Raw genomic sequence first — 27,288 nt, 5'->3', positions numbered from 1 at the left:
GCAAAACCATTTCCAGTATTAGGCTACTGTCGAAGAAGCTTGTAAATCACACCCCAAATACGTCTGTTGCGTTTAAAACAACAAAGGGGATTTACTTTTCTAAAAATACATTGGGTACAATCCACTCATGTCTGCACAGAGCTCTGTGAATGAGAGGGGCTCCTCATCAGAAGTCTACTTAACCTCTCCCCCTTTTTTGTCTCCCAGTAACCCACAGAATCAAATGCATGTTTTACTAGGCACATTGCAATATACACAACAATTACTCTAACTGCGCACTTCCTTCACTTCCTTCCACACATCTCATAGTGTCATTCAAATGCTTGTTCCCTTTAAACAAATGCGTTGAATTGTAGATTGTGACAATAGATTGTTATATTGCTATTGCGCATGCGCAATAAGAATAGCCCTCTGGTGGTAGAAAAATGCAGAGAAAAGGTGGCTGACAGTGGATAATGCACATCAAATTCCCATTTAGGTGCTCTGCTGCGAATGCCTTTGCATTCACTACACCACACACCACACATTCACCAAATGAAAAATCCTTTCAGTGTGGATGCAGACTGGTCTCCTGAACACAGGCTGCTTTTAGAAGGGCCAACGTGAGTATAACCTTCGCCAGGGCTTTTTTTCTGGGAAAAGAGGTGGTGGAACTCAGTGGGTTGCCCTCCGAGAAAATGGTCACATCACTGGTGGCCCCGCCCCCTGATCTCCAGACAGAGGGGAGTGGAGGGCAATCTAAGCCCCCCTCTGTCTGGAGATCAGGGGGCGGGGCCACCAGCCATGTGACCATTTTCAAGAGGTTGCAGAACTCCATTCCACTGCGTTCCTGCTGAAAAAAAAGCCCTTTGCACTGAAAGCTGGAGAAGAAGAAATTATTGAGTTCCTCAGCATGACATGAGGAAGTCCTCACATTCTTGTGACTGTGGCCACCACATAATTCTTGCTAAGCTCCAATAGAGGAACAAAGGCAAAGAAGGAAAATGCTTCAATAGATTCATGTTGGAAATGCTCCCCCCTTGGATGTAGTTCTGTGGAAATATGAATGGGTTGTGCCTCATGCATTTAAATAAAAATTAGTCCTTATTTAAGCATAAGGACGGATTGTGTGGATTATTTTTTTCATATGTTCATTTCTTTTATAATATATTTTGCATTTTAGCAGGAATTACACGAACCAGAAATGGGTTTCCTAATCAGAGTATGCAAACAACAGGAAGGCATCATGACTACAGTCTCCAAGATACTTTTGTGTATAGCGGTATGTGTTAACTCAGGCTTTTATTGCATTAATGCAAACCAAGCTCAGGGCGAAACAGAGAGAGAAGTTTGCGATGGAAACAAAGAGCTTGTTCGCAGTCACCGGAAGAATACTTATTGCCTTCGGGATTCTGAGCCTGATTTCTGGAATTATTGCCTTCTTCCCGGTTTTTTCCTACAAACCTCAGTTTGTCGGATGGAGCATTCACATTGCCTCGCCCATCTGGAATGGAGCTTTGGTAGGCAGAACTAAGAGAACAAAATGGCCAGGAAAGGATGTTAGTGCTGTTTTTTAAACATAGAGGTAAATTGACTGAAGAAAATGGAAGGACAAACATGAGTATATGCATTAATCTGATAGTTAATGTGTAACCTGGAATCTTCACAGCTCTCAGATTTTTAAAATGTGACCAGTGAAACTGATCTGTAAGCGTACAGTGTTTCCATGATGTAACTTTCCTACGATACTGATACGGAAAAAGAGGGGCTTGATTTCTAGAACAATTAGAAACAACAGTCTTGGCTTGGGAGACTTGTGCTTTAATCCTTAAGACGTAGAGCCTGGACAGACGCTCTAAGGGAGGAGACAAGAGTAACCAACACGGTCAAGGGGCTGACAATACAATCCCAAATAGAGAGAGACCCTTCTAAGGACAGTGACGTCAATGAGTGTAGAAGGATGTAACTGTTTAGGGTTGCATTGTGAAGTATGAGCCAGTTTGGTGTAGTGGTTAAGAGCACAGGACTCTAATCTGGAGAGCCGGGTTTGATTCCCCACTCCTCCATGAAGCCAGCTGGGTGACCTTGGGCGAGTCACAGCTCTCTGGAGCTCTCTCAGCCCCACCCACCTCATAGGGTGATTGTTGTGGGGTAATAATAACACTTTGTAAACCGCTCTGAGTGGGCATTAAGTTGTCCTGAAGGGCGGTATATAAATCGAATGTTGTTGTTGTTGTGTATCCTCCCTATAAGGAAAGAATTTGCTGTTTAGTACAGAGTAAAAGATGACCGGGGTAGGGGTGTGTGGAGCTTGTTATTTAAAGTGCAGATAGAGTGGATTGGGAGGTGTGTTTCCATCCCATTGGACCAGTATTTTGGAGGGTCACCCAGGTAAATTGATTGGGCTGTAGATTCAGCACTGACAAAAGAAAGTATTTCTCTACAAAGGGTGTCAGTTATGAATGATTCCGCACACGTTGAATAATGCACTTCCAATCCTCTTTATAGATCATTTGGAACTGATTTTTTCGTGTGCGGAACAAAAAATCCACCTCAAACGATTGATAATGTGCATTGAAAGTGCATTATCCAACATGTGTGGAATCAATAGAATTCGCTGCAATAAACATTTGTTGATGGCAACTGGCTTAGATGTCTTTAAATGGAGATTACACACACTTATGGAGGAGAGGTCTAGGAAAGACTATTTGCATCGGCGTCTCTGTGAAACCTCCATGTTCAGAGACACTTGACCACAGAGTGCAAGTTTTTTTGGGGGGGGAGCCAACCCTGGGGGAGGACTGTTGCTTTCATGCCCTGTTTGTGAATGGCTGGAAATATCTGGGTGGCCAGTGAGAAACAGGATGCTGGACCAGATGAACCTTTGGCCTGATCCTGCAGGCGTCTGCTTATATTATTACTGTTGTTAGACTGGAGGAAAAGACTTACTCAAATTAATTTTACACCCCTCTTTTATAAAACTAAGAAAACAGGGTTCTCGTTATGCTCTTCCAAAAGGTGCTCTGTGCTTGCTCAAGCTCACATCAATTGATTTTCACTTCATTGTGGCAGAGCTAAGCCCGAGTATGAAAATGTGAGAATCAAAACCCAGACACAATATAATTCCTGGGTGTGAAGGACCCATCTCTGTTAGCAGGAGCTGGCTGCTTGCTAGCACAAGCAGCAGGCTGCTTTTAAAATAAAGTCCACAGGTAGGGTTGCCCAGTATCTGGTTTTCACCCAAACTGTCCGGTATTTTTGTGGACTGTCTGGGGGAAACGTAGTTAAAATACCAGACGTATAAATCTCCAGTATTTTTGTGTTGGGAAAGAGCAGCTAGCTGCTGGCATACATGAGTTGGTGGCAGCACCAGTAGGCCTTTGTGTGCTGCCTCCACCTCCTCTCCTCCTCACCAGCTCAGCCTGGCTGCCCAGCCTCCTGTGCGGCGCCACCCGGGGGTTGGCCAGCAAGTCCAGCCTCCTGTGTGTCAGGAGCCTCACCACCTGGCCTCCTCTGCGGCACCAGTAGTGATGTCATCATGCCAGGGCTGGGAGTGCATGCGTGAAGATCATTTTTCAGGTGAGTGCCGCCCTTGCTCACTGAGGTTTGGTGTTTTTCTGGATCCCATCTGGCAACTCTAACCACACAAGGCTTGTTGCTTTAGAAACATAATCCATACTAATCTAGGAAAGGAGATAAAGGCATTATTCTGAGCTATCTACCTAAGCTGAGGATGGAAAGAGATTCTGAGAGCATATCTTGTCCTTGTGGAGGTTAGAGGGAGCTAGAAGGAAGGAAGTCCCTGAGATTAGCATTCTGGGTAAACAAAGAGACAGTAGCAAAAAGAGGAAGAGTAGGGATACAGAGAGATCTGCCCTCCCCAATTTCCTAGTTCTACTGCCCACCTTGGAGTACTGGTGTTCTTGGTGTAAAGAGACTTGCACAGACCTACACTTCCCACTGTCTCTGGGGGGACAGAGCAAAGGATCCCACAGATAATTTCCATTGATAAAAAGGAGTGGTTGATTTTCACTGATCCCCCTAGGATGGCCAACCTTCACGTGGGGCCTGGAGATCTCCTGGAATTACAACTGATCTCCAGATTACAAAGATCAGTTCTCCTTGAGAAAACAGCTGCTTTGGAGGATGGGCTCCATGACATTATACTTTGCTGAGGTCCCTCCCCTCCCTGAACCCCATCCTCTCCAAGCTCCACCCCCAAATCTCCAGGAATTTTCCAACCCAGTGTTGGCTACCCCTCCTCCCAGGCTGCTTTAAGCCCTTGGAAGGGAAGAAGACAGGTTCCTATATTCATGCCTGTCTTTTTATTTTGCTCCTAGGATAATGAATGGGGGGGGGGATTTCCCCAGCACAGTGGCAACAACAAACGTTGTGCCCTCCTGCAGTTGCTTTTCTCAGCTACAATACACATCTGGAGATCTAACCACTGATTCCCAGCATCTCATTTGACCTTTTGTTCTGTTTCCTCTTCCAATGCTGGGCTCATTTTAATGACCTAAAGCAGACAGTGTAACTCTTGTTCATCTCATTAACTTGGGGAGGCATAGTTAACACAATAAACACGATGTAACACAACCCACTAGACATTTTCCTGTCCCAGACGCTTCATAACAATGAGCCTTGGACAGGAGAATATCCACTCTTTTAATTGCTGTGTTCCATTTAGACTGCCTACCTTTGCCTTAAGCACCAAAATGTCACAGACCATCCCTGCTGATATGTCAGGTAGACCAAACTCCAGCCTGTGGGGAGGGGCTCTGGTTCAGTGGCAGAGTATCTGTTTGGCATGCAGAAGGTCTCTGGTTCAATCCTCAGCATCTCCAGTTGAAAGGATCAAGTTGTAGGTGATGTGAAAGACCTCGGCCTGGGAGCCTGGAGAGCTGCTGCCAGTCTGAGCAGGCAATATTGACTTCGATGAACCAAGGGGCTGATTCAGTATACAGCATCTTCATGTGTATTCATGTGGATACATGTGCCAAAGAGTGGCATGTCTAACCACTTTGCTCAGCACTCGAGGCTGGTTTTTCAGGGCTGCTGTGGCTGATCTTGAACATAGCATCTAGCTAAGTATGCAGGAACACATAAAGAGCCTTATACGGAGCAAGACCACAGGTCTGTGAAGGTCAGTCTTGTCTGCTCTGACTGGAAGTAGTCTCAGATGGAGATCTCTTGCATCATTGACTACCGTTAATGGACTTTCTCATGCGGCGCAGGGGTTAGACTTTCGGACTTTCAGATCTGGGAGGCCCATGTTTGAATCCCTCCTCTGCCGTGCAAACTTGCTGGGTGACCTTGAGACAGTCACATACTAACCTACTTCACAGGGTTGTTGTGAGGATTAAATGGAGGAGAGGAGAATGATGGAAGTCAGCTTTGGGTCCTCCTTGGGGAGGAAGACAAGAGCCAGTTTGGTGTAGTGGTTAAGAGCAGCAGGACTCTAATCTGGAGAACTGGGTTTGATTCCCCACTCCTCCACTTGAAGCCAGCTGGGTGACTTTGGCTTGGGTCAGTCACAGCTTCTAGGAGCTCTCTCAGCCCCACCCACCTCACAGGGTGATTGTTGTGGGGTTAATAATAACACTTTGTAAACCGCTCTGAGTGTGGCATTAAGTTGTCCTGAAGGGCGGTATATAAATCGAATGTTGTTGTTATAAATGGAAGCAAATAAACGAACAAATGTATCTATCCCCAGATATGGGCTCAAGGTGATTTACAACCACTTCAATGAGGACAGCCAGCGATGAAAACAAAATGGCAGAACTTGGGAAGGAAAAGCACCCCGTTCAAAACTGAAGTTATGCAAAGTTTGGGACAGAAAGTAAGATTCATTGCCAGAGTATTTAAAGCAAAGTGGAAACTGATCATCTAATATCTTGGAGCTGTCCCAGCAGGGATGAAATAATCTCTCCACAGCTCAGTTTCTCTTTGTTCCCTCAACCACATGTGTAAATTGAGGGAGTCTCGGCTGGAAAGGCCAGTTGCAAAGAAGGGTTTGGTCCTCCTTGCAGGCTACAATAGCTCATCACAGTGTTCCGATTTTGTTGTATTATTTGTTCTGGCTAGAAACTCTTGGAGCCTTGCAGGCGTTCTCTCTCTCTCTCTCTCTCTCTCTCTCTGTCTCTCTGGCCTGATACATTCTGCCAACAGCCACTCGTGACTCCAGATGTTTATGCTTTTGTTCATGGGAACTTTTTTTTTTTAATGTGGTCCACCAATGCCAAGATTATAATTTCAGGCTTAGTCTCATAAGAAATCTATTCAAACTCCTATTTGTTGTTGCTGGAATTTGCCACGAAAGTGAAAATCTGGGTCTCAAAACAATGGAAATCTGTCAGATGCTGAGTATGAAACATAAACCCTTCAAGCCTTGTGAGGTTCAAGGGTTTGTGTGGCGAATACATTTTTCAGTAGGCAGTGAAGGATCTCCAGTCCTTGCTGTCTTTGAGTCAGTCTACAATAGGTCAAAGCAGTTAATGACAACAGAATGAAGAGTAGTTGGGACACCAGTTTGGTGTAGTGGTTAAGAGCGCGGGACTCTAATCTGGAGAACTGGGTTTGATTCCCCACTCCTCCACTTGAAGCCAGCTGGGTGACCTTGGGCTAGTCACAGCTCTCTCAGCCCACCCACCTCACAGGGTGTTTTGTTGTGGGGATAATTATGACATACTTTGTAAACCGCTCTGAGTGAGTGTTAAGTCATCCTGAAGGGTGGTATATAAATCGAATGTTATTATAATATTAATTTTATTATAAACTGCTTCCCCTGGGCTCACAGTGATCTCCCTAAAGAAAGCAGCAACGTCGGCAGCCATGCTAGAGAGGCTTTGATGTCATGAGTCTTTCTTAGTATCTCCTCTACCAAAAGGTAAGCTGGAAGAGGCATTCCATCAGCCCTACAGTGCCTGCCGGGCGGATGATGAAAGACGCAAAAAAGGCAAGCCATCCCCGTACACTATCAAGGGGTTTTATATACTCGGAGGATTCGCCTGGTATGCAGAAGAAAATAGCTTTGTCAGTTAACCCAAAGAGAAAGAAAGAACCCCGAAAAGGAAGCATAGAATAGAAGGCTGTCATCTGTTGAGAGAGACTACCAAAAAGAGGAAACCAGCCTTCTCCAGCCCCTGAGAGAATCCTAGAGAATGAGCTTTTCGACCGTGGGGTAGAGATTTCCAAATTGTTCTCTTTCCCCACAATTCCTTGCAGGTTTCCAGAGTGGGTGTGTAATAGTGGTAGACGACACAATCTGTCCTGCAATGCTTTCCTTTATGCCCCCAGTATAGCCTTTAATCCCAAGGACATAAATGCCATCACATCAACTCTCAGGTGATCCTTCACAAAAACAGTTATTTAACATCAACATAAAGTAGTAGTAATATTGTGGTGTTAACCATTTTCATCATGTAAGTGTCATTTAGACCCACAAACCTTTAATACTCCGTTTCATAGTCCCTGCTGTCTTTACCTGGAGATTAGTTGACTCCAATGCCTATTTAGAAAAGTCTCCTAACAGATTTAATCAATCTGAAAGGGGGAGGGGGATCGTATGCTAGGGATTCAGAAATGGAAATGTCACCTCTTTATATTAATGAAATGTGAATTGAATGATAACAACCAACAACAACATGGGCTGTTCTTCACCCTAGAAATAATAAGTGGTAGACTCTTGGGGTGTTGCATGGACTGTACCACTTCAGCATTTAGGTGGGGAATCAAATTTTAAAATAGTCCTCTATATTTAAAAAAAAAAACGTGCAAATGGTAAGCTAGCACAGTAGGAAATGTTGAGTAAGAATATTTTTGCCTGCTGTACTTTCCTTTGTTTCTACTTTCAGCAGCTTTTAAAGACGGGTGCTCTGAAAATGGCACCCCTACACACAGACACACCTGCGTTCATGGTTCTGCCACCTTATTTCGCTGCACAAACTCTCAATTGCCTAATCATTTTATTAAAAAAAATAGCGACCATCTCACTTTCAACACTCTGCCTTCATGATCTTCAAGACCACTTATCCAACAGCCTTCTGTAAATGGTTTAAGAAACAAAGCCTTAAATCTCTGGGACTTTAAAACTATTCGAATGAAAGAAACAGATACAGGGCTGGCACTTCCACCATAACAAAATGTGAATTTAATAAGCAACACCTGCCATTGTTGACTGCAGAAATCACGTCACCCGCTCGAAAAACAAAGTTCCAACACCTTCTGGAAGCTGGATCAAGAGAAAGCTCTTGCCACGTGATTTCTCTTTCTTTTGAGGAACACAGCTTGTGACTTTTTCTTGGCAGTTCAAAATATCACAATTAATGGAGAATAAACTAATATCATTACTAGTGGAGAGATTTATATCAAACAGGTCTAACATTTAGAACAGCAGGAGCCTCGATACAACTTATGGGAATTCTTTTTTAAAAAGTCACACATGTTGCAAGTATAGAAGAAATTGATTCAGCACCAGGGATGGGTGGCTCTTTAACATACTAGGAAAATTCCTGGTGAGTTGCCATGCTAAAGGTGTTAGCAGCCAAGAGCAAGATAAGCAGAGTCTCCACTCAGAAGAAGACCGTGGAGATGCCTGTAGACTTCCCTGGTGATAAGACTGTCTTGGCTAAGGTTGCCAGGTTTCCTGTTATGGTTGGAGACCTTCCACCAGCAACCTTCGCTGCCCACTGCCACTGCACTGGCCAGCGGGGGGGAAATAAATTAAAAAAATCAACAGTTGGTGTGATGGCATTATGTCACTTCTGAGGGAAACCAGGAAGTGACATCACTCTGCTCTAGGAATCATTGAAAATTCTGTGGTTTTACCCGGAGCATCAGGACCAGAAACGGAGGATCAGGGTGGAGGCAGGTACCTGATGAAGGAACCTACAATGTGCAGCCCAGGGTCTGCCTCACTCCAGCCTCTTGTGAAGGAGAAGAGGTATAGCAGTTCTTGACAGGAACTGGGACACTAACCAGGCTATCAAGAAGGGTGGGGATTCCAGCCTCTTTTATTATATTTATTTGTTTACTTCACTTATAGCCCACCTTTCTTCTCTGTGGGCACCACGAATGGCTTATATCGTTCTCCTCTCCTCCTTTTTATCCTCACAATAACCCTCTGAGGTCAGTTCGGCAGACACTGTGTGACTGGCCCAAAGTTACCCAATGAGCTTCCATGGCAGAGTGAGGGCCAAGCTACAAGTGACGAATGACACTTGAACGGCAAGTGGATTGAGTGGAGGGCAAGTGAACAGGGAGAAATACACTTGCCGTTCAAATGTCATTCGTCATGTGTAGCTTGGCCCTGAGGCTTTGTACCTGGGTCTCCCAGATCCTAGGCTCTCTAACCACTACACCACGCTAGCTCTCATTTATAGAAGCCTGCAGAAGTTTGGCTGGTTCAGCAGCTCCCATATGGCTTGCTGTTCGTGACCTGGGTCCGGTCTGCCTGCCAGCCTGCCTGCCTGCCTACCCTGTCTCCAGCCTGCCCACTTCCTCTTTTCTGCCCACCTTGACTCCAGCCTGTCTCTGACCTACCCTAATGCTTGCCCTCTTGCTTGCCTTGATTCCTGCTGCCTGCCAGCTGCAAAGCAGGACAGTCACAGAAGGGTTACCTGGTCCCCCGACTCCCTCGGCAGGAGATAAGGGGCCTGGCACTTACCACACTGTGTGTCCTGGGTCCCTGTTTGCATGCGTGTGCAGTGCGTGCATGCTCCCAGCTTGCGTGATGACATCACTTCCAAGAAGTAACATCATTATGCGGATTAAGGGTCAGTCTGGAAAAGCTGCCGTGCTCACTAGGGGGCCAAATCAGCCAGCTGCGGGCTGCGATTTGCCCTGAATTGGGCCTGCTGTGGGGCGCAAATTAGCCCACCGTGGGCGCTGGGGTGCACTGCGCTGCCTGGGGGTGTGTTGCACTGCCCAGGCAGGCACCCTGGGAAGCACGCCTCCCCACCAGCCAAGTAAATGGGGGTGGGGTGGGTGGGATCAGGGATCCCCCGCTCCGGGCAAGCAAATGGCAGTGAAGCTTACGTCTGTCTTCATGAGTGCTGGCCAGATCCAAGCTAAGTGGCCCATATTGTACGGCCACAGGGGCTACTCGGCTTGGCTTGCTCCTTGCTCCTTGCACTTTAATGTCCTAGTCCATCAGTATCTGGGAGACCTAACATGCTGGTCACATTCAGTTCCAGAGCAACTTTTACTGCTCGCTAGTGGGAGGAGGAGAGCATGGGAGGAAGAAGTTCAACCATTTCCTGCCCAGAGCTACTTTTACCTCCCTTGGGGGAAATTTAGATTAATCCCTCCCCACCAACAACAAAAGCAGCCCCAGTGGCTGTGTATGGATAAGATAGTAAAGCCTTTGAAAATGATCATGGAACTATACATAATGCACCCTAGGCAAACTAACAACAACAACATTCGATTTATATACCGCCCTTCAGGACAACTTGATGCCCACTCAGAGCGGTTTACAAAGTGTGTTGTTATGATCCCCAGAACAAAACACCGTGTGAGGTGGGGGGGGGGCTGAGAGAACTCCTAGAAGTTGTGACTAGCCCAAGGTCACCCAGCTGGCTTCAAGTGGAGGAATGGGGAATCAAACCCGGCTCTCCAGATTAGAGTCCCGCACTCTTAACCACTTCACCAAACTAGGTTTCATACTAGTATTTCCATAATTCTTTCTGAATATTTGTGGCCAGGGTATTTTTCCTTTCCAAGTTCTGCCATTTTGTTTTAATTGCTGGCTGTCTTAATTGAAGTGGTTATAAATAACCTGGAGCACATATCTGGGGAAAGGTAGGATAGACACATGTATTTGTTTATTTATTTACACATGTACTTCATTTATACCTTACCTTTCTCTCTAATGAGGACCCAAGGTGGCTTACATAATTCTCTTCTCCTCCAAGTTTATCTTCACGACAACCCTGTAAAGTAGGTTAGGCTGAGAATGTGTGACTGGCCCAAGGTCACCCAGTGAGCTTCCATAGCAGACTGGGGATTTGATCCTGGCTCTGCCAGATCCTAGCCCAGCACTCTAACCATTACGTCAAATTGGTTTGTACATCCGATTCTGAACATAGCCTCAAGGTGTGGATAAAAAAAATCCACAGTGGGGCCAAATACAGACAGGGGAGGTGTTTTTACAAACACAGGAGAACAAAATCCCAGAAGTTAAACAGGAAGTCAAAATTTCTCCAACCTAAAAAAAAAAATGCTGGTAAATTCTCCTGAGATTATGACTGGTATTATGGAGCTGCACAGCAATGCCATACAACAGATCATTTTTTTAAAAAAGTAAAAAGGGGAGAGAAGGGTTGGTTGGAAGAGGAGGTGGTAGCCATGGAAAGGAGGGGAGAGGAGAAGGCAAGAGACAAGCAAGAGCAGAGGCAGCAAGGACCAAAAGGGTGATGGGTGCCCCGCTGATAAGATCATAAGATCAGATCAATGGACCAGCATCTAGTCTAGCATCCTGTTTCACATTGTGATCAATCAGATGCCCCAGAAGGTCTGTCTGCAGAGAATGGAGACCAGTCAGCATCAAATGGAAGAAGCTGTCAAATGCATATCATTGTTTTCTTCCACCTGTAATTTACAAGGCAACCTGCTGAACCCCAACACCAGATCAGGATTTTTTCCAGATACCAAAAGTTCCGGATTCTCTAGCCAGATGCCCAGTTAAGTAACTGTATGGTATACAATGCTCTGAGGTTGGTGGATTTGTTTCTTGGTGCTGCAATTTTGAAAAAATTTGCTTTGCTATATGCTTTGGAAAGAACAAAGTGCTGTTAACATGGCTAACTTTATGATGGGAGGGTTACCATATGTTTCCCCTTCTGTCTTCAGGCTGTAACTGCAGGTGCCCTGGTTGCTCTAGCCGAAAAGCAAGGTACCCGGAGATACCTGGTAAGTATATGTGGTTATTCTATACAGTGTCACATTCTAGGCAGTAGGCAGGTGGAGTTAATCCAGGGATAGGCTCAAGAAGAAAGAGAGGTGTTTTTTTTCCGGCCTAAAGCTGAGGATCAGATAAAGAAGTCTGGTCTTATAGCCGGCACACTTTAAAACTTTCTACCAGATTTAGAAGACTGAGTAGGATTCAGAGACATTTCCTGCCTTGAAAGAAGGGAATGTTGTTAGAGGCAATAAAAGGCCTGAAACCAACAGAAGATTTAAAAAGTAGTTTTTCTGTTTCTTTGGCACATGGAAAATAAATAAATAAGGAATCCGTCCACTCTAAACAGTGCTTACAGAATGTTTTGTGCATTTGGGGTTTCAGAACATCTCCTTATCAGCCAAAAAAGAAAAAGTATATTATTTAAAAACGGTGTTGTTCTTTTTCCACAACACATCTGATCCCACTCCCTCTTTCTGTCTGTTATTCTGCTCATGTATTTCAATAACAAAGAAGAATCATATTCAAAGCTGAAGTAAAGGACAATTGCCCTGCAAAGCTCTGTAAGTTTGAGGATAGTAAGGAGAGACAATTGCCAAAGGCAGCTCATGGGGAAATCCCTTGAAGATAGGAAATTTCCCCTCTTGTGCTTCCCACTGAGGTCATCACCATAATTTTTAATGGATTGTAATATTTTGGAATTTCTGTACAAAATAAGTAGAAAAAATAAGGGTAGCATTTGCCTATGTTTTCATGAAAGCTTGGATTGCTTATTAATAAAAAACCCACTCAGTTCCATTTTTGTTTTCCATATAAAAAATGCAAGAGGTGCCTTAGTGGATCAGACAATATCTTGAGAGCCAGTTTGGTGTAATAGTTAAGAGCAGAAGGACTTTAATCTGGAGTAGACATGGGCATGAACTTCAAAAACACACGAAATTGGCGATTGCACAATTGCAATCCGGCAGTTCATGATTGTCCACGGCAAACGAACCAGCGTTCGGAAGAAGCCTGGTTCGGTGCATTTGGCCATGGTTCAGGAAGCCAGACAGTCAGGTGCCATCAATCAATTCCCCTGGAAACGGAGCTGGGGGAATGCCTGAACTCTGTCTGTGCTCCTTCTGTCACCCTGGAAACCCGAATCGAAGCCCAGCTTACCTTGATCAGCAGGTCTTCCTTCCAACCATGGAGCTGCAAAGTGGTTACAAGTTGGGAGAAGACACCTGGGGGAGGGAGGGGGAGGGGGTGTTCTGTAGCCACGGGCACTCCAATCTCATCCCTGCAAACCCTGATAGGCAGCTCTGACAGCTAAACACAGACCTCCTTTGTTGCTCTATGGGACCTCAGCTTATAAAAAGCACTGCGCTCCTAGGCTGGCTTTCACTTTCAGCGAGCATTGGAGTGTGAGAGCTATTGCTTGCTACTTGTTAGCCTTTGGGGAGAGACAGAGAGAGTATAATTGATCTTGGATTTTTGTGGGAGTTTCCTGGGGGCCTCGGATTGGAGAGGGTATAACTCCAAGATCCCTATTGCAATCTTGACCAATCTTGGGTGCTGGCTGGAGGAGAGCCTGCTACACACTCCCTGTGAATATGGGCCCTCTAAGTGCAATGGGGGCCATTCTGAGCACCATGAACCACGAACCATGAACCGATTCGGCAACAGGAAATGTCCATTGCGGTTCATGACTTCGGGATCGTCATTGGCACCAAACCACGAACCGCAGATTCATTAAATTTTTTTGGTTCGTGCCCATATCTAATCTGGAGAACTGGGTTTGATTCCCCACTTCTCCACTTGAAGCCAGCTGGGTGACCTTGGGTCAGTCACAGCTTCTAGCTGTCTCAGCCCCCACACCTCACAGGGTGATTGTTGCGGGGATAATAATGACATACTTTGTAAACAGCTCTGAGTCGGTGTTAAGTTGACCTGAAGGGCAGTATATAAATCGAATGTTGTTGTTGTTGTTGTTGTTGTTATTATATTGTTTCACATAGTGGACAACTAGATGACCTAGAGAGCCAACTAAGAGGATGTAGAGGCCAAGGTCTTCTCCTGATGTCACTTCCTGTCACTGGTGTCCAGAAGTTTAATGCCTTTGGACAAGAAAGTTCTCTTAGTAATCATGGTTACAAGTTACAACCCATTGACAGACCTGTCTTCCACGGAATCCATCGAATTCCCCATTAAAAATACCTATATTCATGGTCAGCATCCACTGGCAGTGAATTTCACAATTACTTCTGGAGTAAAGAATAACTCCCTTTTGTCTGTTCTGAATCAATTTCCCATCAGCTTCAGTGAGTGCCCTCCAAGTCTATTATGTGAGAGGGGGGGGAATTCTCTCTGTCCATTTTTTCCACCCTTTGCATAATTTTATAAAATTCTTATCGTATCCCTTGCCCAGTTGTCTTTTTTCTGTCCATGGTGGAGGAGGGGAGAAAGCCATAGAATGTAGTAAACAGCAACAGCAAGTATGCTTTTATGCTTTTACTCCTAGAGAGCTAATGAGGTGTAGTAATTGCAATATGAGGTTGGGACTGCGGACTCGGGCTCAATTTTTACGTAGCCCTGAAGTTCCCTGACTCTTCCTCAGTTTAATTTTCCTCACAGAACTGGTTTGAGGATAAAATGGAGGAGGTATGAATCGTGTATTCTACCCTATGTTCCAGTTACTTGGAGGAAGAGTGAGATAAAAAATGTGATACATAAGAGAAGGTGTTGTGCAAAAATACAATGCAGAGTGGTGGTAATTTTTATGGTCGTATAAATCTCTAATGGGCACCTGAAATCTGTTTCCAACCCCCCAATGTAATAATTAAGATTCTTCAAGCAGTGTGATCCATGATGTTTACTGTGGTTGCAGTCAGTTCTTACACGTCCTACTCATTTTACCTTACAGAGAAGGACTGCTCATAACATATGATGAATAGTGCAATCTTCAACAGAGCTGACACTCTTCTAGAGTCCATTGAAGCCAGTGGGCTTAAGATTGCACAGTTGGCAGCTTCATTTCTACCTCAAGGAGACCTACAGTGCCAGCTGGAGTCCAGAGCCCTCATGGTGGCTTTTTTTCTATTACCATTAACAGCTTCTCAGTTGATGGCCTGGTTGACTTGAGGAACTTGACCTTGGGCATAGTTCCCATATTTAATCTTTAATTCCTTTGCCCCTCCTTTTGAGTGGATCTTAGATATATGAAACGGGATGGGTGACAACTAGAGCATATCCAGCCACTCAGCTCATGCCAAAGCTGGCTGATTGCATCATAGGCCATCATTAAAAGACTATGCTGTGGCAACAGCAGCAAAAAATGCAGTATTTTTTTATTCTGCTGTCACTCACTCAGCAAACTGCCTTTCAGCATCTTCCAGTTCCTTATGGCACTTCCTCTTGGGATGGTCCAACCAATCCGCTTACTCTTGAGGTTTTGAAGACCTGTGTGAAGGAACAGACTGGCAAGCCCCTCCTGTTCCTTATGGCCTCCAATAAGTCAGGAAAACCTGGCGATTGTCCCAAGTCTGTGGTTGGTGACAACACCCCTTTCTCTCGCTCCCCGGGAGTGCCAAAAACAAACCAGGTACCCACTGCCACCAGTGATTCTGAGAGTAAATGGATCAAGCACCTAGCACTCTGAATTGACATCTAAAGGCTCAGATTAGGTGCAGTGCATGCTCACTTCACATGCTAGCAGGGGTGGGGTCTATTTACTGCAACTTTGTACATTCAAGGTCTCAGGGAAGGAGAGCTGACCGTCCCCATTACCACACTTCAGATAGCAAGACCCAATAAGCATGGTGAGGGAACAGGCTTAAAGCTCTCAAAATATAAGCATGTTTAATAGGTAAATAAAAGAATACACGTGTTCTGTTCAAGCTTTTGGGCTGTGCAAGGGAACAAAGAAAAGGTGGAAACATGCAGTCTTCTGTCCCTACACTCGATACTTCTCAAAGAATGTATTGCTTCACCCCTCCTTCTATTCTGCCAGTTACTCGTCTGCAGCTGGATACCTATATGTAGACAGGAGTTACAATCACTGAAATATTGGGGTGAATTCTTGGGTGGAGGGCATTTCTCCACAATTGCTAAGACCGTCTTGTTAAGTCTAGTTAGGGCTGTTGGGAGCCCAAGAGGGCCAGCAAGGGCAGGGACCTACCTGGGGTAAGTAGCCATACTGGGAAGGTTGCCTAGAATGCAACCACCCTTGCTGGCCTTCCTTGAAACTGAAAAGGAGAGACCCAAGAAGGGAAAGGACAGGTATTCCAGGGGGCTGTTGAAGAACACGGGTTCTGTTTATTCTTCTTGTTATTCCTGCCTTATTGCTAGTTTGGAGGGGGCTAGTTTTAATGGTTAATGTCGATCGATTGGTTTTAAGGTTGCTTTTGAAGACACACTTTCATTGTAATTTTTAATGCACTATGCTTTAGCAGCAGGTTTGGAAAGAATTTCTCTGCCCAAGACCTCACAGAGCTGCCACCAGTCATAGGAGATAGCACAGGGTTAGCTGCAGCCTTAGTATATATTAGGCAGCTTTACTTGGATTTGTATCATATAGGAAGGGGCCATAGCTCAGTAGCAAAATGCAACGCATCCTTGATTCCAAGTGTGGCTTCTCTAGCTACAAGTATTAGGAGGCTAGGAAAGACCCTTGCCCTCTTCAAATCTGAGGATTAGATGGGCTAATGGGCAGATTCAGGTCAGGGTAACTTCATAGGAAGGCATGACGTGGTGTGGCATGATGCCTTGCCCTATTGGGGAGCAGGAGCCAAAGGAGCCCACAGACAAAGGTGTGTCTCCCCCTACAGGGAGGGTGGGGGAGCATGGGGTCTAGAATGCTGGGAAGGATGAGGGCTGGCTGGCTGGTGAGGGCTGTAGTTCTAGGGGAGAACCCAGGCATAAGTGGCCAGGGGGAGGTAGAAGGAGGGTCCTTTCTCCCAGCAGTGACAGCCGACCACATGGGGAGACCAGCAGGGCTAGCAACGGATGAGTAGCTGTAATGAAAAAACTGTTGACACTCCACTGTCTAATGTGAAGCCACCTTTGCTGGCCATCCCTTCCTTGAGGCTGAAAAGGAGGAAACGGTGAAGGGAAGGGTGCCGCATGATCACCTATAAGAGGCCTTTCGTTTCAGGTGGTTAGCCATGTTGGTTTGTAGTAGAAGAGCAAGATTTGGGTCCAGTGGCACCTTTGTCTGATGAAGGGAGCTTTGACTCTTGATAGCTCATACTCTAGAAATCTAGTTGGTCTTTAAGGCGCTACTGGATCTGAATCTTGCTCTTCTACTATAGGCCAACACGGCTACCCACCTGAAACTATAAGATATCTGCATCCCAATAAAACTGGGTGGCCTACAATGTCTCCCTGCCACCACTGACACCCACAGTTGGTCAGAGGTATAATCTTTCTTGAAGTACGTGCCAAGTGTAACTATAGGTCTCTGCTTCTATTCCAGTGGGAATCTGGTTTCACCTTCAGCGTCTTCAGTATCATCAGCTCTCCAGTCCAAGGTGTCATTGCTGTTGCGTCCCTCCTTTACGGACCTTATTGCTACTACTCGTTTGCTGGGATTTCGGGAACAAACTACCTTGGCTATGCTATCCTGTTCCCATTTCCTTATGGCAAGTTTGCATCTGTCTGCAAGGACCCCTTGCACTATGAATGGTATCATGTGGCACTGCAAATTCTAGACTTTTGCTCCAGTCTTGCCGTGCTCTGTGCCGCTATGGCTACGGTGGTCAAACTCACAGCAAGGCTGCTCCAGTTTGGACATTTAAATGTGAGTATTAGCCATTGCCTACTTGCCTTATTTCTGCTGATAGTGAAAGAGAGGGAGAAAAGTGTGGCCTCCTTAGAGGGCTGTTATACACCGAGTATGGCTACTAGTGCTTGACTATCTGGTCAGATCTCGGAAGCTAAGCAGGGTCAACCCTGGTTAATATTTGGATGGGAGACCATCAAGGAAGCCCAAGGTGGTTGTACAGAGGAAGCCTATAGAAAACTACCCTGAATGTTTCAGGGAGTTGCCATAAGTTGGCTGTGACTTGACAGCACACACACAAAAAGGCTAATAATAGGCTTTCAGCTCCAGTGGGGTATGTTCAGTTTGGTGGCTTATTTAAATTCACATCTCATATGTACAAACAAAAAGGAGCCTAGACAATAATGTGAAAATGCCCTATATCCTAATTCTTTAACAATCAGTATACAATCCTACAGGACAATATACAACATGTTATAAAAAATAAAATACATGCATACAATATACAACAGCCACAACAGTTCCTACAATTATACCTCAATGATAGAGTGTCCACTAAGTGACAGCGCCCCAGTGCAATGCTGGCACATGCTCCCCGCCCCCAACAATCTGGCTCAGAATGAGGAAGCTTCATTATGATGTATGTATTGTACATATCACCTAGCTTTGACTGCACTGTCATCTATTTTCTGCAACATTTATGGTGTATCTTCCTTTCGACAGCTTTCTGTTTGCATTGTTTCCTAATTTCTGTAGTCCGGTGATTATTACAGGATGTCTTATGCTCTCTGATTGAATTTTGGTTTTTATATCACAGTCAGCCGACCCTCAGTAAGAAAGGCAGACTATAAATGTAGTAAATAAATAAAATCAATATGTTCAAGCGGCCCCTTTCTTCCATTCTCTTAGCTGCATGGAAGTCATGGTGCATATAGGCAAAACTAGACAACGTACAACTCCAGAACACCTCCACTTTCTGGGATGATAATGCTGTTGTGGGAAGGGTATACTGCTACCCTTGCGGCCGTGTGCTCTCAGAGGACAGCAGGAGAAGCAGCTGCTTCCAAAGTGGTAAAGGAGCTTGAAAAAGGGTCTGAACCTGACTCTTGGAGTACCCCTTGATCTAGAAGTGCTTTAAGTGAGCCTGAGACTATTAGCAAGATCCCAAGTCTGGTCTGAATGCTAAGGAAGGGTGATTTCATCATGCTTTATTTGTTAATTGTTCATTTTGTTTCGTTGGTGCTCCAGTCCTTATTTAAATGAAGAAAACAATACTGCTTATTGGAATTTGTTCTGTGTGTGTGTAGAAAGAACAAATTTAATGAGAAAGCTCTGAGTTGCAAAGATGGATGTTGAAAATAAGAATCGGAAATGTGTGGTCCACAAAACCAGACAACTGTTTATATCTCCCAAGTGCCTTATTTATATGGTACCTAATTTTCTGATCCTCCCTGCTCTCATTGGAGGACACCCACTGACCCTTTGCTATTAACAGGGTCACTGACTTTTTTTTCTATAATCCCATTTTCTTGCTCCTTGCTTTGAGCCCTAGGATTAACTATCTTTTTAACTTCTTCTCTGGCCTGGCAATATAAATCCAATGGAATGGTTCACATGTCAAAGAGCTGAAAAGCCAGGATAAATACTTTGGAAGCTGAGATAAATAACTTGTACGGCAGAATTGTGATGGCTCAACTGCCTACGATCAAGTTCTCAGAGCCTAGCTTTGAGCAGGAGAGTCCGTAGAATTTTGGGTGAATCCTACTGTGCTATGCTGTGATGACATCACTTCCAGTTTTGTACCAGAAGTGATGTCACATGTCGGAACAATGCCAAAGAATCCACATTCCTCCCACCAGCCTGTCAAGTGGCACTGCAGCATGAGGCAATGGGGTGAGTGGGTGGGCTGGGAAGTCTCCTGCTCCTCAGGTCAAAGATTCAGATGCACCCACCCCCTTCAGAAATCAACAGTCACATCAGCAGAAGAGAACTAACAGTTCTAATAGTGATGGCAGGGCAGAAAGAATCCTTAAAAGGTAGCTACTGGGCAGCAGTGGAGGGTGATACTGGCAGAGGATCTTTCATAAACAATGGCAGGGACATTTCAGCTAACAATGGTTAATACCATGCAGAAGAAGGCAACGATAAACCACTTCTGATCATCTCTTACCTCAAAAATGCTATGATGAGACAATCCAAAATGAAAGAAGATACAGTGCTAGAAGACAGGACTCCCTCGGTCAGAAGTCACTCAATTAGATATGGGAGAAGAATAGAGGACAAATACGAATAACACTGTTCTTAATGACAAGACTGGGTTAAAGCTGAAAGGACATCCAGCCGCTGGTATGAACATATAATGTGAGAAGTATGAATCCAGGTAAGTTCAAAATCATAAAATGAGAAATGGAACATACAAACATAGTAATCTTAAGTGTAAGCGTACTAAAGTGGACTGGATTAGGACATTTTCAGTCAGAAAATTACAAAGTGTTTTACTCCAGAAATGGCAAACTCAGAAGAAATGGTATTGCTCTAATAGAGGCAAGATGTAGCACAAGCAATCAAGAGCTATAATGCGAAGTCTGACCTATTAATATTAATCAGACTTCATGGAAGGCCTATCAACATAACCATCATTCAAGTTTATGCCCCAAATACAAATGCTGAAGTGGAAGAAATTTAAAGCTTTTATGCAAGTGTCCAGGAAGAAATTGATCACTCAGCTAAACAAGATGCATTGATTATCATAGGTGTCTTGAATGCTAAAGAAAGAAACAAAGAATCAAATATTGTTGTACTAGGATGACAAAATGAAGCAGAAAAGTGGCTCATAGAATGTTGTGAAGCCAACAACTTGTTCATTGCAAACACATGATTCAGGCCACCAAATAGATGACCGTATGTGTGGAGATGACTGGGTGGCCAATACATAAATAAAATAGATTACAAAACTGGAAGCAGAAGGTGGAGAGGCTCTATTTTCTCTGCTAAACCAAGACCAGGAGTTGACTATGATACAGACCACAAATAGTTAATATCAAAAATAAAATTAGCTAAACAAAAATACTAAAACAATGTTGGCACATAAATATATTCTAAATAAATTTCCTGAAGAATTTAAAGATGATGTAAAGAACAGATTTGCACTATAAAGTTCAACTAAATGTGAACTGGAAGAACTGTGGGCTGAAACCAAAGACATTATCAAGGAAGAATATGCAAAGAAAGACTATTCTTGTAGCCAAAACAAAGGGCTGATAGATGAAACTCTTAAAATTGCTAAAGATAGATGAGAAGCAAAAACAAAAACTGTAAGAAATAGTGTAAGAATTGTGAATGCAGTTTTTCAGTGACACACACCGAGATAATGAGAAATTCTATGGTAAGCAGAGCAAAAGAATAGAAGAGAATAACAAAAAAGGAAGAATGAGAGATCTGTTCCACAAGAACCAGGAAATCAAAGGGAAATTCAAACCATGGCCAGGGATGCTGAAAGATCAACATGGAAATACAGTATCTGATCAGGACAAAATAAAGAAAAGATGGAAACAAGACACTGAAGAACTATACAGAAGAGATAAAATGAAAGATTCCTTCAAAGAAGAATTTTTTATGAAGAACCTGCAATTTTAGAAAGTGAAGTGAAAGCTATACTCAAAGCAATTGGGAGAAACAAATCACCTGGAATAGATGGGATATCAATAGAGCTACAGAAACTCAGTCCATCAAAATCTTAACAAGAATAACAAAATCTTAACAAGAGAGCCAGTTTAGTGTAGCGGCTAAGAGCATGGGACTCTAATCTGGAGAGCCGGGTTTGATTCCCCACTCCTCCACTTGAAGCCAGCTAGGTGACCTTGGGCTAGTCATGGCTTTCTGGAGTTCTCTCAGCCCCACCCACCTCACAGGGTGTTTTGTTGTGGGGATAATAATGGCATACTTTGTAAACCACTCTGAGGAGGCATTAAGTTGTCCTGGAGGGCGGAATATAAATCGAATGTTGTTGTTGTTGTTGTTATTAATATGTCAACAAAAATGGAGGGGGAAAAGCTCACAGACTTGAAATGCTGAATTTACATTTTAATTCCAAAAAAAGGTGAAGTCGAAGACTGCAGCAACTATCGGACCATTTCATTAATTTCCCACGCAAGTTAAGTGATGCTCAAAATTTCACAACAGACTCTTACCATATATGGAACAAGAAAAGCAAGCTGGATTCAGAAAAGAGAGGCACTAGAGAACATACTGGAAATTTACACTGACATCAGAGAATCTCAGAAGAAAATCAGTTTGTGTTTTATAGATTACAGAAAAACTTTGACTATGTAGATTATAAAAAGCTATAGACAGCTATATGAAAAGCTACAGCCAGAGTTAAAAGATACGTGTGTGCCATAACATCTAATTGTGTTGATAGACAACCTGTACTCATGGACAAGAGGCTAGGACAGAATATGAGAAAACGGAATGGTTTTCAAATGGCAAAGGTGCCATTTTGTGGTTAGCTCTACCTCCTGTGGCAGCCATTTTGTGGTTGCATCCACCACCTTCTTTCATAGTTCTAAAATGTGTCCCCAGGCTCAAAACTGTTGGGGACCCAGGCTCAGATTCAGTCCACTGTCCCTGGTAAACAGTCTTCTTACCTTTTGACTCAGACTTGGACCCTAAACCCTCCATCCCATAACTTGCTGCCACACCAGAGGTCTTTACTCAACCAACTTCTTAAGCCTTTCAAAGCACTGAAGCAACTCAACCGCCTCACGGTACTTGTCTCAGTTCACCCTCAGCCTTTGCAGCTCAAGTAACTTGACTCCTGGACCTCAACCTTGAGAAGGAAGGTTTGTTGATGAGCTAAGGTCAGAACTATTGTTGTGCAACAAGGGTTAAAGCAGTAGCATCCCTTACGCAGCCTGTGTAGCACATGCCTCTGAATGAAATTAACTCATAATGTTGTGACCTGACACCCAGATACTAGGGCAGAGGTTAACATAGGGCTCCCTGGAGTATCTTACTGGGCCTGTGATATCTCAGGTTGCAGGAGAAGATTGATGTGGCAATGAAGGTATTGCACTTCACTTGACCTCTACTGAAGCCCCCCTGGGTCGAACTAACTGGAGTGACGGAGGCAAAGGGTGGCACAAGGGAACATCTGCTCTGTCCAGTTTCATTTGGGCTGCAGAATGGTGTTCTTCAGAGCATCAGCAATATGCTTGCAGATTCATTATGGCAGCTCAAATAACAATCATGAGGGAAAATAGATACCTTCCTTTTTGTTTAAGCAGACAGGAGATTAAGAGCATGCTAGTGAAAAAATGTTAAAAAAAAAAAAGAGCATGCTAGTGAACAAATAGTGAACTAAACAAACAAGTAAGTGCCTACCATAAAAGCTGGTAATAGGGCCTGCCTAGGCATGTTTCAAATATGACGACAGAATATATACTTTCTTAGAGTCTGTAATGCACACATTTTCACATTTGGATTGAGGGAGGGTTGACTTACTCCCCAACTGCTTTTTAACAAGACTAGGGGATTTTTAACCAGTCCTTGAACTGTCTGCTACCACTCCCTCCATAAGCTCATACCCCGCCCCGCCCTCCCCAACCACTCCATATAAAGATATTTTCCTGGTCATACACAGCTCACTTCCCAAACACGTTCCATTCAAAATAGGTAGAGCACTCAGTTAAGACCTCATATTAAGTCCATATATGACCCCGATTCATATTCATAAATAGGTACAGTTAGAAGTTCCTCAGTGCAGACAAAATGATTGGCTTACCTGAGGTTACTGGTTTCTGCTCTATGTTCTTATGGGTGGTAAGGAATGGATTCTGAACAATCCCCACATGGTTGGATGGCCATTCATTTTTACTGAATGGAAAATTTATGCCTCTTCTTGAATGTCAGAATTTTGTGGCTGGAATCTCTCGTCCCTGATTTTTCTCCACAGTTTTCAGATTTCACAATTCCAAGTATTGTTTATGTCCTTCAAAGCATTGAAACAGCATTATTTGTGAGGAGTTTGTTTTTATTTTCATGAACTGATACTTGAGGTTTTTCTCTCATCAAGAAACTATAACCTGATATCTCCTAAATCATAATTGCTTGTATGGTGTGTGATGAAGAGTCTGGGTACTGTTTGTACAGACAAATTGATTTTAAGTTAACTGTTTTGGGATCCCCCAGCACCATCACTTTCTTGGTCACCTGTTCTCATGTATACACATACTCATTGTAGGCACCAAAGCAAACTCTGTACGGAATGCATAGTGAATGAGCATGGATAATCTGAATTATACCCAAAAGGGGCTTGGTTTAACACTCAGCTATCTGTCTCAGTAAAAGGACTTTTTGGGAAAAGGTGGGTTGAAAGGGAGGGAAGGAATAACAAAATGCGAGAGCAATGCATGAAGGAATAGGTAGAATTCATGTTTACTCAATAGCAACAAAATGGGTGGGCAACAGGAGTGGAGTAACAGCAGCCAGAGAATATTGCACAAGCAGTTCATTGCATTATTGCAGTCAGTGGGATTTTTTCCTTTAAAAAGAGTGTTGGTACTTGTGATGTTCAATGCCTTGGGGGCCCAAGCACACTGACCAAAAGAGGTGCCGGTACTGCGGGAAAAGGTGCCAGTATTGTGTACTAGTGCATGCCACCAGAAAAAAAAACTGTGATTGCACTTCGTTGAAGAATCAAGCAACTTTCTGCATCTTTCCATGCAGTAAAGTAGCTGCCTGGTTTTGACCTTATTCAAACTGACCCCCACCCACAAATGGTCTTTGTTCATAGTGCATGACTCCACCGAGGGCTTTTTTTCAGCAGGAACGCGGTGGAACGGAGTTCCGGCACCTCTTGCAAATGGTCACATGGCCGGTGGCCCTGCCCCCTGATCTCCAAACAGAGGGGAGTTTAGATTGACCTCCGTGCCAGTGGAGATCAGGGGGCGGGGCCACCGGCCATGTGACCATTTTCACCTGGGGGGATTTAAACTTTAAAAAAAACCCTCCTTGTTCCAGCTGACCGAAAGTGACGTCATTGTGCGGTCCTGAGTTCCGGTCCTGAGTCCCACCACCTCTTTCCCCAGAAAAAAAGCCCTGACTCCACCCCTTAAAAACAACTCCTTCAATTCAGCTAGGGCCATACGGACACTGGAAATGGTTGCCAGTGCATCTCATTAGCTGGATGGAAAATGTTACATGCAAATTGGTACAGTGCATGTTTGGAACCGGCATAGGTGGCCCATCACATAGTTGATATAGCACCAACTGTCCATTTGAAAAAAGGGGAAAGGGCTAGATCCCACCCAGAACAACTGGTCACCATGCTCCCCACATCTGGCAGGGCTAGGTGTATGCAGCCTTACTATGCTGCATGCACACAGATGGATCAGGGCCAACGTCTTGCGGCTCTTTCTCTTCCTTGAACTTATCTCTCACCCTTATTCATTCTTAGCATTTATATCGCATCTTAGAATGTCCCGGGAGAGTTGGATCATATCCTGGAGCAATTGGGAGGAGGAGCCTCTTTTGACCCCCTGTCCAAGATCAGACCCTGGCCTTGTCCTGGCCACAATGAGCGAACACACTGCCAGCTCCAACCTTTGGGCCGCCAACCGCCCCAAAGGCCACTCCAGCTGCAACCAACTGGCTGAATGGAGGACAGCAGCTTCATATCACCAAATAGCCCCTTTAAGGGGTTGTGGTCGGGCCAGACTGTCCAGGCCATCAAGCAAAAGAGGGACAGGTATGGGAGAGTGGAGCAGGCTGTTAAACTTGCACGGGATTAAACATGACCTATATAAGAGGCCAAGCAGCAATCCAGGGAGAAGCGTTCATGTTCTCTCCAGGCTGCAAAGGAGAAGCGTGGGGAAAGAGAGGAGGAACAAGGTGCAGTCAACCCCCTAGCCTCTCAGCATCAGAGGCCTTTTATTAGAATCATAGAATCATAGGGTTGGAAAGGACCTCCAGGGTCATCTAGTCCAACCCCCTGCACAATGCAGGAAATTTACAACCACCTCCCACCCACACCCCCAGTGACCCCTGCTCCATGCCCAGAAGATAAAATGGGTTGACATGCCACTCTTTGGCACATGAACCCACATGAGCCGCCTTATGCTGAATCAGCCCCTTGGTCCATTGAAGTCAGTATTGCCTACTCAGATTGGCAGCAGCTCTCCAGGGTCTCAGGCGGAGGTTTTTCACATCATGTCCCCCCCTGATCCTCTTAGCTAGAGATACCAGGGATTGGGTGAAATATAAGACACTGACTCTCTAGATCCCCACACCTCCCAAAAGGCTATGCCATGCCCACATGAACAGAAAGCAGAGTAGGACAGGGTTGTAGTGAGAAGAGGAATCAGGCAAGATCGCCTGTCTTCCTCCTTGCACCATGTGGAAAAGCTGGTAGGATCCAACCCATCATTTTGCCGTAATCCTCACAGCATCCCAGGCCACAGGGAGAAAGACAGAGTGCTTTGCCAAAGGCTGCCTAGAGAATTCATGGTAAAAGCAGGATTGAAACGAGGGACTCGATTCGTCAATCACTGCACTACACCTCAACTGGTGACTAGTATGTGCTCCTGAAGAACCAGTCTAAAATGAAAGCCAAATGGCACAGGATGGACTCCTGCCAGTCCATAAGTGAGGACTCACTTCTAAGCCTATACATTTGAGCATGCAACTCAAACATGAAGCAATCCTAGCCAGCATTGTCCGCATTCTTGGAGCAGTCAGAGCAGGAAGAAAGGTCCAGAGGCACTGACCCAGACACAATCCAGCTGCCTGTGACCACCTTCTTTCCTCTTCCTCCTCCTCCTCCATGAAATGCAATCATCCAGCTTGTTTTCATTTAATTATTGGACAGGAAGAGAAAAAGGATTGCTTTTAAAACATAACACACAACTGGACCAGGAATGTTACAGACTTGGTCACTCACAGCAAAGCATTGGAGCCAAAGAAATAGAGAACAGCGGCCCCATGCCATGAAAAGAAGCGTTCTCCTTTGGGCCAGCGGAAGAAATCAATGGAAAGCACTTTTCAAAGGTTTGAGGAGGCGGGTGTAAGGGGGGGGGGAATAAAAAACAACAACAAGGATTTCCATCCTTCCTGGGTTCTCAGCACAAATAGAGAAGGGAAGCCTAAGGTGCTCACACTGAATGCTGGCAGCGAGGATTCTGTCCCATTCTCTCCGCTTTCAGAAGTGGAATAACTGCATGGTTATTATAACCTCCCAGGGTATCCTATAACGGAGACGGCCGCATGCAAAGGAAAAGGCACCCCTGTTTGTAGGAAAGTAGAAGATTGGCAAACAGCCCCAGGAAACAGAGAAACTTTTGGAACCTCTTTCGACAGCCACCATTCTGGACATCGGAAGGTGGTTCCCTTTCCCTTTGACCCTTCACCTCCATTAGAGCCCCTTTTATATATCCCTTGCTTCAGCATTTACCCCTGCCTACTCTCTGGCTTTCCATCCACAGATACGTCTGCCATTTTCAAACTGTTTGTTCTGCTGGGATCCTCCAGTTCTCACTGCCTGTAGATTCCTTCTGACCCTCAGGGTTCAAGACAACGATGAACTGATTTGGTCCATAACATAGAAACTGGAGGGGTTTACTGAGCCTTCATTAGCTTCAGGGCCATGCAGGGAACT

General features: G+C 44.6%; 1 protein-coding gene across 2 annotated transcripts in view; it reads left to right on the top strand.

Moving 5' to 3' along the window:
* The first annotated feature begins 1,328 nt into the window (after positions 1-1,328).
* Positions 1,329-27,288, top strand: part of TMEM212 (transmembrane protein 212) — a 77,440-nt gene continuing 51,480 nt past the window's right edge. Inside the window, exons 1-3 of one of the 2 annotated variants that reach the window (XM_054983477.1) lie at positions 1,329-1,499; positions 11,830-11,889; positions 17,331-17,654. In XM_054983477.1, the coding sequence (XP_054839452.1) occupies positions 1,335-1,499; positions 11,830-11,889; positions 17,331-17,654 (549 nt within the window). In that variant the 5' untranslated portion in view covers positions 1,329-1,334. The remainder of the gene's footprint in view (positions 1,500-11,829; positions 11,890-17,330; positions 17,655-27,288) is intronic. The other variant, XM_054983476.1, reaches the window with a different exon arrangement.

Source organism: Eublepharis macularius, chromosome 6 (assembly GCF_028583425.1).
Source record: "Eublepharis macularius isolate TG4126 chromosome 6, MPM_Emac_v1.0, whole genome shotgun sequence".
Classification (NCBI taxonomy): domain Eukaryota; kingdom Metazoa; phylum Chordata; class Lepidosauria; order Squamata; family Eublepharidae; genus Eublepharis; species Eublepharis macularius.
Note: the sequence above shows the minus strand (reverse complement) of the source record. Positions and strands in the feature narration are given on the sequence as shown.